The 15,079-nt window shown below is 40.3% G+C and overlaps 1 protein-coding gene across 1 annotated transcript in view; it reads left to right on the top strand.

Annotated features, from left to right (window-relative positions):
- INTS4 (integrator complex subunit 4) overlaps nt 1-15,079 on the top strand; it is a 35,724-nt gene extending 20,645 nt beyond the window's left edge. Inside the window, exons 16-23 of the mRNA XM_026097941.2 lie at nt 2,375-2,468; nt 4,432-4,512; nt 6,627-6,757; nt 7,819-7,878; nt 9,810-9,969; nt 10,282-10,425; nt 11,133-11,253; nt 13,345-15,079. Coding sequence (XP_025953726.2) covers nt 2,375-2,468; nt 4,432-4,512; nt 6,627-6,757; nt 7,819-7,878; nt 9,810-9,969; nt 10,282-10,425; nt 11,133-11,253; nt 13,345-13,538 — 985 coding nt within the window. The 3' untranslated portion in view covers nt 13,539-15,079. The remainder of the gene's footprint in view (nt 1-2,374; nt 2,469-4,431; nt 4,513-6,626; nt 6,758-7,818; nt 7,879-9,809; nt 9,970-10,281; nt 10,426-11,132; nt 11,254-13,344) is intronic.

Here is a 15,079-nt window from a genome sequence, read left to right on the forward strand (position 1 = left end):
TAGAGAGATTTTCCCAGAATAGACAATATTATTTTGCACTGCTGTCTGCTGTTGATAAGGATGTACAGTGTGGCTTCTGAATGTGCGTTTTGTGTTGCCTTTTCCATTTCATCTGTGGACCGATTTACACAAACAAAACACTTAAAAAAGGATCCTTTCAGTGTGGTTTGTCTGGTTTGTAGAAAAAAAGCCGTAGTTTAAGAGCCAGAAAAAGAGTCTGAAATGCAGTTTTTGGATCCAAAATGTGAATAAAGAATTCCAAAAAGCTTTTTTTTTTTTTTTTCTCTCACAGAAATCTGCTTTTTCTGTGCAGCTGTGGATTACCTTTAGACCCACCTGCAGTAGAGAACAAACAACATGCTCCTCACTCAAAACCTCCCTGTGAAGAGCAAATGGCTTGTTCTCGGCTGTTTAGAAGCTATTATACACAGTCTAAAAGATTGTCTCAAAACACTTAGGACATTAAACGTTTTAAACAGAACTAAACGTTTTAGACCATCTCTTGGCGGAACTTCCGAAGTCTTATAGGTGCAATGAAACTCTGGAAGCCTCACAGGCCGTGAATGTTTCCCGTTTTGAGCATAGGAATTATGTCTGAGAGCATAATATAGATGGCCACATGCGTTGCTTACATGCAGTAAAGGACTTGATGGAAATAATTTGTATGGTTTTTGGTGGTGTGTTAGTTTTGTTTTGTTTTTTCCTGCTGGAATCACTGCCCAGGAACCATATTAAACCAACTGCTATTTTCTACCCGTAAGAGAAGAGGAGGATTTAAGAACAAAACAAAAAAAAATGTTAGAGGTTATTTTGCAGAGGTCAAGAGCTTGCGGCACTGACAGTTTGGTTGCTAAGAGGAGAGGGATCGAAGAAATCTGCAGCAGTGGATTTCCCAGTGGGATGTAGCTCCTTCCTCCTTTGTCATTATTATCATTGGGGGAAGCAGTGCAGACCTCTTGGAGTTGGTGTCTACTTGTGACTTATATTTCTAACCAAGCTCAAGACTGATACTGTACCCCTAGGCTCTCCAGCTGAAGTTGTAAGAGAGGCTTTAAAGTTAATTAGTCTTTGTGGTTTAGTTTCTCCATCTATACAACAGGACCTTCCTTTGTCTTGCAGGCATGTTGAAGTCTCTTATATATTTGTCTGGAAATAGAATTAGGGGAATTGTGAGCTATAGAAGCTGGAAAATGGAATATCTGGTTATTAGCTGAGAGATGACATCCCGTTGCCCAATAGCGTGTTGTGGTACGTTAAGTGTGACTTGGGAATTAAGCACCAAGGAGTGTGTTCCTCTCTGCTCTCCTGGAAAGGACAGAGTTTAGTCGCTATGTAAGGCTCAGGCTGGCTCTGCTGTTGTTGCGTTTGAGCAAGGCTCAGCCCCTCTGCTTGGGAAAGACTTTCCTTGACTGCAGAGCTCACAGACGGTCTCATGGATTCTTTGAGTGTCTCGGCTGTCAGCAAACTTCAGGTTTGGCAGAGCCTAAGTTTTAGAATTGCATCATAAATACGGGAGTGTCACAGCCGAAATAAGAGAACGGTCATCTGAAGAAAAAACATTCATTTTATTTTATTTTTTAATTTTTTTTTAATAATAGTAGGAAACATGGAAATAGTTGTTGTAGGCTTCTGGAGCAAGGCAAAATGCAGATAAGAACAAAGATGAGTTGAATCCACCTTATCCAGCCTATTTTTATTACAGAAGTGAAAATAAGTTATCTTAATACAAATTTTTAATTTGTTTTAGTCCTCAATGGTCAGTGACATTAAGGTTTATGGGTTCCATTGACTGTCTTTTTTCTGTAGGATAAAAGCTACTTCTGTAGCTGTATGCTTTACATAGAATAACTATACCACACAGCAGCCCGTTGTGACCATATCAATACACTAGACTTAAAGGAGCTTGTTTTAAAAATGCAGCTTTATTTCAGATGCGCCTTGTTGCATGAGCCCAGCACGTTCCAAATGATCTTTCCTAGCGAACATGAGTAGTTAGATTTCCCAGCAGTGTAACACAAGTGGGCCTTTAGCTGCTGTAGAAATATGGCGTGTCTTAAGTGAAATCTGGAACCACTATGCTGTATGGTTCCCGTAGGGCTGCAGAGTAATGTGGGTTGACAGACTTGCTGCTTCCATTGCTGTGCTCATGTCAGCCTCCAGGAGCAAGAGAGATGCCGCGAAGTCCCAAGGTACAAATTGTTTTGCGGTGCATTGTTTTATATGATTTCTGGTGCTTTTTGTAAGGATAAGCAGAAAGAAGGTTGCAGGAGGAGCTGGCTGGTTCAGCATTGTGGTTGCTGTGCTCTGAGTGCATTCAGATTAACATTTTGCACTGCCCGTCTCAACATTTTTTCTTTTTTTCCCCTTGCTTCAGTGATCTTCAGAGGCTTGGAGAACTGCAGTCAGAATTGGCAGGGATGGCAGACTTCACTGCGACTTACCTTCAGTGTCAGCTGCTCCTCATCAAGGTTGGATTTCATCTGGGTTTCTTGGCCTGTTGGTCTGAAACGCCCGCAGCACATTACAGCGGTGCACTTTTCCTGTTTTGATGTTCATGCTGAAAACTGATTTATATGATACTGCAGGTTCCCTAGGGTTGCTCTGATGTTCCTGCTTTCCTTCCGCGGCAAATTATTTATGCAGTAACTTTGCAAAGGAGTACACCATTGCAGATGTCTGCTTTTGTATATAGAGCTTGTGTTGGTTGGCGTGCATCTTACCAGTGCAGAGTTTGTTAATCTGTTTTCTGACAGAAATCTTCTACAGTGTTGAAAAGTTCTGTCTGTTTTATATTAACAGGTGAACTGGTTATTTTGACAAAATAGCAGCAACTATTTTCAAAGTCAGCTTCTTGCTGTAAACTGGAACTCAAACTTCTCGCTTTACTTCTCAAAATATAAACTGGCAATAGTATTCAAGTTAGTTTGCTGGTATTCTTTGGGTGTTTGAAGGTGACCTATATATATGCAAAGCAAGAATTCGCAAACCAGTTTCCAGAGGGTGCCCAACAAAAGCTTTGTTATGTAAAACCAGGAGTGTATTTCAGTTTCTTTGCTAAATGTGTAGTTGCCAGTTGGAATATCTTACAGCAGCCCTCAAATCCTTGGAATACATTTACAGCCCAAAGAGGATATTTTAGATGAGTGGTGTTACAGCTCAGAACAATAATAGCTAAATCTGCAAGTTTTGCCAAAGCAGAACGTGCTATCCATGCAGAAGACTAGCATTTGGATTAGGCTTTTTTTGGCTTTCCTCCAGGCGTTGACTGGGGTGAACCAGTGTACGTTAGGTAAAAGGACGCGATATTTTGTATTTCTGGCAAAGATGTGTGCTCCGTTTGGAAGAAGTGGGTAAACGTTAACAATGCTGCACAAGTCATTCTTTGCTTGAGCTGCTGGACAGTTGGTAGGTACATCAGTGATGTGGAAGGGTGAATAGCGTGGATGAAACGAAAAGTAACTTGAAATATTGTGCAACTAGAAATTCTGATATGGCAGAGAGAAACTTAATGTCAGAGCTGGCCTTTTCAGTAGATTTCTTTTCACCTATTTTTTTTCCCAACAGGTTAGAAACTGGGGGGAAAAAGGTACCTTATTTCTCAGCCTCTTTAGCTTCAAGAGGTTGCAGACCTTTCAAGGCGCTACATGTAGTGTAATTTCAGCGGTAGTTAGCTGGGATTCTGGGAACCAGTTTAGGTAAAGGATATAGGGTGTATGTTCTTGAGCTGTGGCTCCAATCAGCTTTGTGTGTAGCTGTACCTAAGGGCAAACAACTTCAAAAAGGAGGCAGTGGTATACATTATGCAGGCAAACTTCCTGACACTTTTTGACATAAATCAAAAAGCAATTTTTTTTTTTAAGTGCAAATATCAGTAGCTCTGTTTTATGCAGTAGTTAGCAACTCCAGGACCTTCTGAAGGGGTGAAACTGTCCCCAGGAATGCTCTGAAATACCACTGCGTGGGTGTCCTTCTGGGGGCCAGTTGCTATCATTTCCGCTTTTTATCTGTAATCTGAGAATGTCCTGATCTTAGCCTCAAAGAGGTGATAAAGCAGTGGGTTATTGTTTTTCTAATACGCAGATTGCATTCTTCATAAAGCTCTCCATAAAAGATACTGAAGCATTTGCAGCTCAGCAAGTCTCTAATTCATAGTTCGATTAAAATATTATTCTCAACTTATGTTTTATATTTTATAATTATATAGGCGTCTTGGTATTTAAATCAAAAAATTATATTTTTGGGGCCCTGGTTTCCCATGCTGTGTTTAGAAGCACAAACGAAACTTTTGGCCTGCTTCCCCAAACAACTGCTTGGCATCATTCAGCCAAGAGACAGAGCACATGCGCTGTTCCCAACGCCATCTAGCACAGGGTTATAACTTGTTTTAGAGTAAACTAAATATTTATCATACCTCATGGTTTTCTTTTGTAGGCCTTGCAGGAGAAACTGTGGAATGTGGCCGCTCCTCTGTACTTGAAACAGAACGCGTTGGCATCTGCTGCCGCCAAACAGGTGAGGTTGAAAATGCTGAGCCTCCGTGGAGGCAAGTCCTCAGATAAAAGCCCTTCCTTAGCACGCAACAATGTGCTTCTGATTTCTACTACACTAGTCTGTCCAAATAAATCCTGTTTTCTCAAAGTGGGGGGAAACCCACAGAAGAAACCTGAGCCAGATTTGTTCTTTGCGCTAGTCAAGCCTGAGACTTGTTCTAAGTCAGTTTTCTTCATGGGTGTAGTGTGTATCATCAAATCTGCCCAGGTTTTACTGTCTCTGAGAATGTCATTCAAATGTGTGCAGTAGATTTTGTGCATTAAATTGCAATACTTGCAGTTATATATTGTGACAGATATAAAATACATAAAATATATTGCAACTAAACTACAGTCTATTACAGTAACAATTTAAAAGCCAAATGTAGACACCATTTTACAATGTTTGTATAGTACTGACACAGAGTTCAAAAAGATGTTGTTAAATCTGGAGTTCAGCTTGAAGGCAGAGGCTGTCTTTTTCAGATCAGATTAGAGATGGGGCAGACATGAAAGCCTGGCAGTTTCTGCCTGTGACTTACTTTGGGTAAGAGTCTACAAGAGTTGCTGATGCAACCTCAGCCTTCTAGGAAAGTCTGTTTGAGTCGAGCTGTACTCACAGTAGAAGACGACAGTTAAGGGTCACTGAAGCCCATTAGACGTACCGAAGTCCATGAGGTGAGGTGGGAGGCCTCTGAGGGTGCTGAAGGAACCGGTTGTCGTTGTGGGGCTGCTCTCTCATCTTCAAAAGCTCGTGGCAGCTGGGGGAGGTTCACGATGACTGGAAAAAGGCAAACATCACACCCATCTTCCAGAAGGGCGAGAAGAAGATCTAGAGAACTACAGGCTGGTTGGCCAAACCTCAGCCCTGAGAAGGTCATGGATTAAATCCTCTGAGGAGCCGTTTCTAAGTGATTGGCAGCAGCCAAAATGGATTTACCAAGGGCAAGTCATGCCTGAACAACCTCATTGCTTCCTATGATGAGGTGACTGGTGCTGTGGATAAGGGGAGGGCAGTGAATGTTGTAACCAGTTGTTGTAACCACTGGAGGTCCCTTCCAACCTGAATTTTTCTGTGATTTTGTTTGGTATAAATGATTAGATCCTGGAAAAAGCAAAGCGGAACCTTAGGAGAAAGAAAGCTATTAAAAAATCTGGAAGCAAACCTAGGGTAAAGGCAAGTCCATGTATCTGCTGGGAAGCAATATTGACATTTTGAGTCTCCAGTTAATTAAAATGTAATGATACACAGCAATAGCTGCCTCTTAATACCCTGTGTGCTGTTGACAACTGTCCGCAGGGACCAGTACAAACAAAAGCCTGTCAGCTTTTTAAATCTTCTCTAATTGAACTGTCTTTCTTGGGTGCCCTTCTCAGCAGCATGCGAACCCCCTGGGAAGCTGCTGTCTGTTGTGATTGTGGATGTAGATCACTTCCCATCAGTGCAAGGTGCAGGAATCTTTCCTGTTTAATAACTTACCCGTTCTTGGGTTCAGCGTGATTGCAGAGAAGCCAATTACACTAATCTGAGTACTCTCGTGCCTACTTAAGCCCATCTATTCTACAGATGCAATACTGTAATAACCAAAATTGCAATGTGCTGTCTAAGCTTTTAACCATGTGTCTAAAGTAACCTAGAATGATGCTTATCTTGTGATACTGCAGCTGGAGATGGGGACTATGTGAAGTGTTCGTGAGTGTGAAGTTGTTTCTGAGAGAATTATGACAGATCTAGCTCTAAAATATAAAACTGAGCAGGGCCAGTGGGACTGCTGTGTTGTGCTGCTTATATTCTGTATGTCAGAGCAGCCAACAGGGGAGCTGGTGAGCATTTTACCCCTCAAAATTTAAAATGCAGCATTGTAAGGTAGGCTGTCAAAGAGGGGAATGCTTGATTTCAGGCAAAGTTTCATGAATTGTTTCTTTATTCAAAATAACTTTTAATATTAGCTATCACCTTATGCCATGAATAGTTTCATCAAAAGAATAGGACTTGTGAGTTAATGTTTCCTGGGGGGGAATACTGAATCTTGTGATCATGTTCATGCAACAATTTAACAGAGTCTGATGGCTTGTTTCCCCTGTGGTGTCTGACAGATCCTGGAAGAAACTTATAAAATGGAGTTCATGTACAGCGGAGTGGAAAGTAGACAAGTGGTCATTATCCATCACATGAGGCTGCAAGCGAAGGCGTTACAGCTTATAGTGACTGCGCGTACTACCAGAGGGTAAGGATGACCTGGTGAAAGAGAAGGATGTGGATCTTCTTAGGGTTAACTCTAAACTTAGTTTCCTAAAGCGTCTTTTTTTTCTTTAATAAAAAAAATGCCCAGGGTAACTCAGATGCGTAAAACATCATGGCATGCCAGTAACCATTTGTCAAGCAGATTTTGAATGAAGAGACAACTTCTTTTGTCTTTAATACTTTGTCACTATATACCTAATCAAATTAGATGATAAAATTAATAGGAAAACATGTTTCGGGGGTTAAGTTTTTCTCAGTTGGGAGCATAAGAAAACATAAAAAAGTAAAAACACTGTAGAGTGTCTTAGAGTTGAAATTTGGGGCCTATTTAAATGAGTAAAAAGTCATATGTATTGAAGAATTTGGTAGCTGTATTTACTTTGTTAAATATAAGTTAGTTGCTGAGCTTTTTGCATCATAAGAGTTGTCTTTTTTACTGATGTTCTGCAACTCATGTTTGGGTGACTCGGACATAAAATGCTCATACATATGGATAACTTAGATCACATGAGAGGCTGTACGTGGTTCATTTTGGCTGCTCACGTGAATAAAGTTACATGCAGTTTTGAATGGTTGCAGGATTAGAACTTTATTTGGCAGTGTTAGAGCAAGGTGCTTTATCCTAGTTTGTTTTTTGGGTTTTTTTGTTTGTTTTGTTTCTGGGAGGCTGTTGAGTTCATTTGCCATCAATTTACTGTGTTCCCTTAGAGGTCAATAATATATTTGCTTCTTAACCTCCTGATTTATAGTGGAAAGTTAATATTTTCTCACAGTGACTTCGGGAACTTTGTCAGTGCCTTGTGCAAATGCAAAGTATTTTGGGGGGAGGGGGGAAAGAAGATGGGAATGCTTCCTTTCTTACTGTGTTTGGTTTATTTTTTTTTTCTTGTGGGGAATGCCCTTCTGGCCTCATGTTGTCTTTAAGATCTGGTAGTTTCTGTAAGCTTGAACTGGATTCCAAAATACCTAAATGCTTATGGGTATAGAGCCAGCTTTCTTTATTGGAAAATAATAAAAAAAAAATGAATGTTATCTTCATTACAGAGCTGAACCCCTTTTTGGGATGTGTGAAAAATTGTTACAGGAAGTAGATTCTTTTCAGAGGTGAGAAATTCTGTTGCTTTTTCACTTTCTGCTTTAAAACCTTAGCTGATGTAAAATGTTCTTAAAAGCAAATGATGATTCTTCTATATGTAGCCTGGTCTAGGATGTGCCAAACTTGATTTTCAGAAGTATGTAATTCAAAAATGAAGTCTCTCCACCTCTTCACAGGATACTAAGAGCAGCAATGCGATACTGAAGGCCCTTTTAGATCTTGCTGTTCAGTGTTTGTGTTGGATTTTTCAGTAGTTGAAGCAGTTGTCAAATATATGCAGAGCACTTGTTATCTGTCATTCACTTCACAACTTTTGAACGTGCGTGAGGATTGCCCTCAGATTACCTGAAACCATTAAGGCTCATTATCATCAGGGAATATTCCACACATTTTCTGTCTCTTCCCATCTCCCTCTCCCTGTTGCTGTCCTACATCAGGGCCTGCTATCATAAGACAGTGATAAAACAAGAAGTAGACTCTTTTCTAAACCTGGAATCAGTGGAAGAGCTGTCACAGAGGTATGACGGAAAAGGCATTTTTCCCTTCCTCCTCCCCAATTTTTTTAATTGGAAATAGAGGGTGAATGAGCCATCTGCGTGCTCAGGGTGGGAATCATCTCGCCCAGTTGTAAACATTTGCATTATAGACCACTGCTTACAAAATAGACACTTGGGCTCTCACTTACTGGGAAGAGAGAGGTGCTTCTTTCATCTTATCCTAGTCTAGATGCCTAAAATAGGTCTGGTTAGTGACGCGGGAGTTTTTTGGGTGGACTTGAAACCAGACAGCTAGCTCAGAGATAGATATCCAGAGTTGACTGAGCAGAATTCCATCTCCAGTTCTTGATTAAATTCCCATTTATTTGTTGTCCATATGCTTGCCAGTTGTGGCTGTTCAAAGGATGAGAAAAGGGATCCCAATATACCCGCTCCCTAATGATAAGCTCATTTGGTGGCTAATGAATAGAACTGTTCACTTCCTTTTCTATCTTTTCCTGATGCTAAGTTTCAGGATCAACAAAAGTTATCACTTAAGAGAAGTGTAACCGCTGTGGGCAGTGGTGGATTCCACAGAGGGGAATCTGGATGATGGTAGGTCTTAGCTGTAAGGTCACCTATAAATACCTGAACACGTAAAATGCCTGGCTGGGTTGTGCAGCCTCAGCGTGCCAGCTTTTAGTTGCGTTCCATGACAGAATAAGTGAAATTTGCTATCTACTTAGTGGCTTTCAGAGGAACACAAAGATGCATATTCTTGCTTAACCCTCTTTGCATGCACAAAGGGGAAGGGTTCTTTTTTTCCCCCACCTTTGCCAAGCCGTGAGCTGGTGATAGAGTTATGGGTTATGAGCTCCTGCAGAGCACTGAAAAAATCACATCTCTAGGGCTCTGGAACTTGAAGCTGATTTTTGGGCATGTCCAGCATTCCTATCTGGGCTTTAAAGACTAACAACGCAGGTGGAGATGGACTGCACAACTCTGCACTTGAGAAGCAGGGGGGAGAGCCTGCTGTTTAAGAGGTTGTTCACCTATAGAAATAGTGCATTTTTTTCCCACTAAAGTGCACAAGTGAGTGTTTATTAGGCTTACAAAATTGTCTTGCTAGACTTGGCAAGAGGTTAAGCGCAAGTGAGTTGGTATGGTCTCAACATAAGTAGCCAGAATAATCTGATCTTGTGTAGGAGAGGTACGTGCATCAGAAGGGGAATCTACATGCAGAACTGACAGTAACAGAATGGTAAAAAAAAAAAGAATACTTATTCTTTTTTGCCAGATTTGAAACTGGAATTGAAGACTGCCTGCTTCACAAAGCCCCTCTATATCTAATTCTATCGTTATAACTAAATATAAAGATTAAGTAGCTTGACTGAAAATCACAAGACTTGAAAAATGTGGAGATAAGCATTTGATTTTCATTAATATATTCTTAACACTCATAGATGTTTCATCTCTGAGCTCCCACATATGCAAGGCAGTTTTGTCGATAAATTGCTAGACTTAATGCCCAGACTTGTGACCTCCAAGCCTTCGGAAGTGGTCAAGATCCTTCAAACAACACTACGACAAAGTACCTTCCTCCACCTTCCTCTTCCAGAGCAGGTCAGTGTAACACAAAAAATTAAAATGTAAGGTTCTTACAAACTGTTTTAGAAACCAATAGGACCACAAGGCTTTTATGTTTCAGCTTGGTGATCTTTCTTTGATTTCTTTGAACTAGATACCTAGCATCTCCAGGACTGTTGCTAAAAATACAGATTTAGTAATTCCTGACTTCCTGGCTGTATCTAAAATTATCCAAAGCTGATTCACAGTATTTTCTCTGTTAAGAATGGTAATGATTGTCTTTTCTTTCTTTGTTTTTCTTTTTTTCCCTCTCCCACTCACTTTTGCAAACCACTTTGTCCCTAATAGCTCCACAGAGCTACTGCAACTATCATTGAGCCTACCGGTGAATCTGATAACCCTCTGAGGTTTACGTCAGGCTTGGTAGTGGCGCTGGATGTTGATGCAACTCTGGAACATGTACAGGATCCCCAGGGAACTGTTAAAGTTCAGGTAAGGAGTCACCTGACATAAATGCAAACAAGATTGTATTCTAGGGGGAACTTGCATAAGAATGTCGGTACTTTGTTAGTAACAACGTTGGATTTCTGTTTTTTAACATACACATTCAGACACTGGCTTGTATACAGCGCACTGCACTGACTTACATACAGGCCCCGAGAGTTTGATTTGAGCACTGTGATGCTATTTGTGCTACACACATGCTACCAAATGCACTCACACGTTATGAACACAAGCACAAACAAACAGTGGTGAAAATCCAGCTTATGTAGGCTTCTGTAGTGGGAAGAAGGGGAGCAAAAGCAGCTGTTCTGAAGCACACAGAAATACATAGGCGCTTGGCTCTCTATATTTAAAACTTACCTTTCTTTCTGCTGCTGAACCACTTATTTAAATTGTAGCTAAAAAGGTGGGTGTAGTATGATGATAAGTAAAATATGCAAGTTCACTGCATAACAAAGAAATTAGTGCAGAGGAAGAAGCTGATGTCCATGTACTTTTTCCCATGTGCTGTGGTTCTGTATGGCGGGTATGTGGCCATTAAATCTAGAGCAACTGGACTCCTGGCTGCAAGATAAAGTCCACCTTCCTGCCTTCTGAATTTGGGCAAAAAGCGAAACAAAACAACAGTGCACGTCATACAGATCCCCAGCGCAGCTGTCATGCACTTGTTCCTTTTTTTTTTTTTTTTCATATAGGTATTGTATCCAGATGGACAAGCACAGTTAATCCATCCTAAACCAGCTGACTTCCGAAATCCTGGTCCCGGGAGGCACAGACTGATAACTCAGGTTTACCTCTCGCACACAGCCTGGACAGGTAAAGTTAATGATAAAATATAATGTGTTTGTGTTGCTGCACTTTTCTAAGGTGGGAAAGTATCTTGCTTGGTCCCGGTCTTTTGCACAAAAGATGTACACATCCACACGCAGTTTTCCTGGCACGTGGAGCCTTTAAATGAGAGAGCGCATATTTAAAGTGAGGTCACCCGTTTTAGCGCAGAGCGAGATTAGTTGTAGTAGGCAGGCCTGCATCCTCATTTAAACGTAAGGAGTCACGGTAAACTGATTCATTGTAATTCATTGTTTTAGTTCTGACAGGTATTTGAGCACGGCAGAGAACCTTTGGAACTGTGTGTACTCAACAGTATAATTTCACTGCTGATTAAAGTTTCACCCTTTTATGCCCTAAAAAACCCACCTTTTATCTCTGATGAAATATGTGACTCCGACATTCATGTTCAATTGTAGTTGGCATTCACACTTCCCTCATATGAAAGTGCTTCGGTAATTGGCTTGTGGGATTTCAAACAACAAAAGCAAAGGATGTTTTTTCACAGCTCCCTTTCTCCTGTCTTCTTTTAATCCCTTTGTGTTTATTCAAATGCAGGGTTTTTTTTTTTTTCCCTCTCCTATGCAGTTTAATTTCTGGTTAATAGGATTCGGTGGTTTATTTTTTAACCAACATTTTTCTTTCTTTTTTAATGCAATGTTCTTTTTCACTTAGTCATTTTTCTACAGCACTTCCACAGTGCATTCATTCATCCCTCTTGCTCTGGTTTGTGTTGGAGAAGAAAAAATGGTATTGTTTCTAAGGCTGGAAGTATCTGGATTTAAAGGTTGCTTCTGTGCCAGAGGGAGCAGAATCAAGTTCTTATTTCTCGTTCTGCAGTCTTTGCTGGAAGGGCATTTTCAGTATGGTCCCAAGAGATTCTGTTTTGGTGTCTCCCCTAGTCATCATTTTAATTAATTAAACTTTGACATTGGAACTTAAGCATATAAAATGCAGTGATGATACCAAGCTGGCAGTGGCTGAAAGAATGGAATCAGAATTCAAAGTGTTATTAGCAGTGGAGAAATTGTCTTAGTTCACGAAGATTACTCATTGACGACCAGTAAGGAGTGTGTGCATAGCAAGGAGACAGTCCAGACATAAAATGTGGAACAAGTGATGGATGTGTAGTAGAACGAATAGAGGTGACAGCAAGCTACAAGTTAAAGAAGAATTGACAGCATGACTAAAAGCTGGATCCTACTCAGGGAGATGTTAGCTGAGCTGTAGTATAACTGTGGAAAAAGATGATTTATTGTGCTCTGTTTGGTGCTTCTGATGTTTCAGCTGGAGTACTGCAGTTTTGGGCACCACATCTTAAAAATTGTGTAGACAAACTGGAAAGAGCCTAGAGGAATGCACTGAGAACAAGAGGTTTTGGTAATGTAGTCTGTAAGGAAAACCTAAAGGAATCATGTTCTTCAGTCTAGGAGGGAAAATTTTGACAAGGATATTGTTCAATATTCCGCTCAAAGTCATATTATGTAGGGCAAAAGCTTGTTTTTGTTATGACCACTGGGAGAAGAACAAAATAAAATCACTTTATGTACCTCATGGACAGTATTAGGAATACCTGCCTAAGTGCTGAGATGGAAAAACAAGGAAAAAGGCTGTCTTGCAGTGTGAAGGCCTCCAACAGAAGAGAATCTTAAAGTAACCTTCTGTGTTGAGAGTCTTGGCCAGGCTCCATCTAGTTTTTACTCGATCTTGCCATAAATTTAGGGAACTAGGCCTGCTATCTTTTGACAATTATTTTTGAAGTTTTCTAGTTTTAGGTTTATCATAGGATTCTCTTTTTAAGCTGTGATTAAGAGGGGAGAAAAAAAAAAAGAAGAATGGTGCCTAACTCTACTGTACTGAATATAGTGACAAAATTAAAGTTTCGAATTTAATTAAAAACAATTTTTCAAGACATTTTTGGATTCTGATCTTGTAAACCTAGAATGGCTCTGTACTTAACCCAGAATAAATGAGCTAAAATCTTGACCAATTTTGAACTCTCACAAATTCTTTCATTCAGTATTGCTTGTTCACTGTGTGATGACCATCGTGTTTGAGTGATTCTTTTTTTGTCTTCAGAGCCGTGTCAGATTGAAGTGAGGTTACTGCTGGCCTACAATTCCAATAGGAGCAAGGCATCTGCTAAAATTCCCAAATCCACCTGGAGCGACAGCATGGAGGCTCTCCCGCAATCCGAAAACGGCATAGAGGGAACCATACCATTCAGCAAACCCGTCAAAGTTTATATAATGCCCAAACCTGCCAGACGGTGAAGTCTGTCACTGAAAGACACCTATTTGTGTGGTTGTTGGGTTACATGAAAACAATTTATGTTCAAAGATAGTGAACCAAACCAACACAGCGTTACACTTGCACAAAAAAAGCTAAAATATAAAAATACAGCTACTGAAGGACAAATGGTCTTCTCTGTTACGAAGCAGATGGATCAACATGGGAGTTATTCAGTTAGTAAAGAACAGTTTCGAGGAAATGCAGATATTTCTATACTGAATCAACAAAATCAGGGCAATTCTCAGTCAGCATTCCAGTAACTATTTCATTGGGCCAAATACTGCAGTCCTCACCTATGAAAAGTTTCTCTTCAAGGCCTTTAGGTTTCTTGCCCGAGGTGTTTACTGTGTAAATTCTTAGAGACTTAAATCCCTGTTATTTTACAATACTCTGAAATGAAGTTAAGGGTTTTTTTTTGAATGTCTGAAATTTGTATTTGTGCATTGGTACCTAAGTCCTTAGCAGGAAGTTTTTCCAAAGCGCTATTGTCCTTCTGTAGGAACTGCAGGTCCAAGTGAAATTGCCAATTACCATAGGCTAAATCCTGAGCTACTTTACTGTATGGCTGTATTGAAGTTAGCAGTTTTGGGGAGGGTGTAATTGTTAATGTTGTGGGGCTGGGAGAGGAGGAACATGTTGGCTCACACAGCAAAACTTCAGTTAGCAGGACATGGAGTTTAACTGAGTAGTAGCAATGCAACACTATTACTTTTTTTTGCCCCCCCTAAAATGGAGTCTTACATCTTTATCTTTGAATTGTAACCCCCCTTTCCAGTTGCATATTTTGTATGCCTTTAGGAACAATGTGACTGAATAGCGCAGGTTGAAAAAATACTAACTTTGTTCCATTAAGTTTTACAGAATCTGTTTCTGTATGTTGATCTTTTTCCTGGACCGATCATGCTGAGGTTAGAAAGTCTGTTTAGTTTTTTGTTTCCCCAACAGTTTTGGCAGTCAAAACCTTTCTGATCTGCTTGAGGTAGCTGAACACACTCTCAATTAAGCAGCGGTACGTCAACTTGTCATTGTTTCCCTAAGCAGGTGAGCTAAGAGGGGTAGGAAGCCCTTTCCCAACAGGATGGGCGCAGTTTGCAGATCTGCAGTTGAGGACCAAAATAACTGGTCCTGCGGCCCCTTCTCACACTGTTTTCTGTTCCCGGAGGGCTCGTACCTGCTAGAAATGTGATGCTTCTGGCCTTCCTCTTGAAAGGTGTCTGTTAATCACTGCCATGTGCGAGACTATGCTTCAAAAGACTAAGGAACCTCCTGTGGTTCTTAGCAGTCCTTTGATAGGATTTTCCAGGAGCGCTTGAAGTGTGAAACTTCCTAGTACAGCAGCCAAATGTTACCTGTGTTTTATTAAATTAATTGCAAAAAAAAAAAAAAAAAAAAAAAAGGTGTATTTGTAGCAGGTAAACAAAGTAGTGAAGAAATACCTTCCAGTTGTACAAAGACTAGTTTAAATAATTATGCAAAAGACCTTATATGCTTTCCTACAATAAAATTGGAAAACTCCTTCTAA

The sequence above is a fragment of the Dromaius novaehollandiae genome, chromosome 1, assembly GCF_036370855.1.
Source record: "Dromaius novaehollandiae isolate bDroNov1 chromosome 1, bDroNov1.hap1, whole genome shotgun sequence".
In the NCBI taxonomy this organism is placed as follows: Eukaryota; Metazoa; Chordata; class Aves; order Casuariiformes; family Dromaiidae; genus Dromaius; species Dromaius novaehollandiae.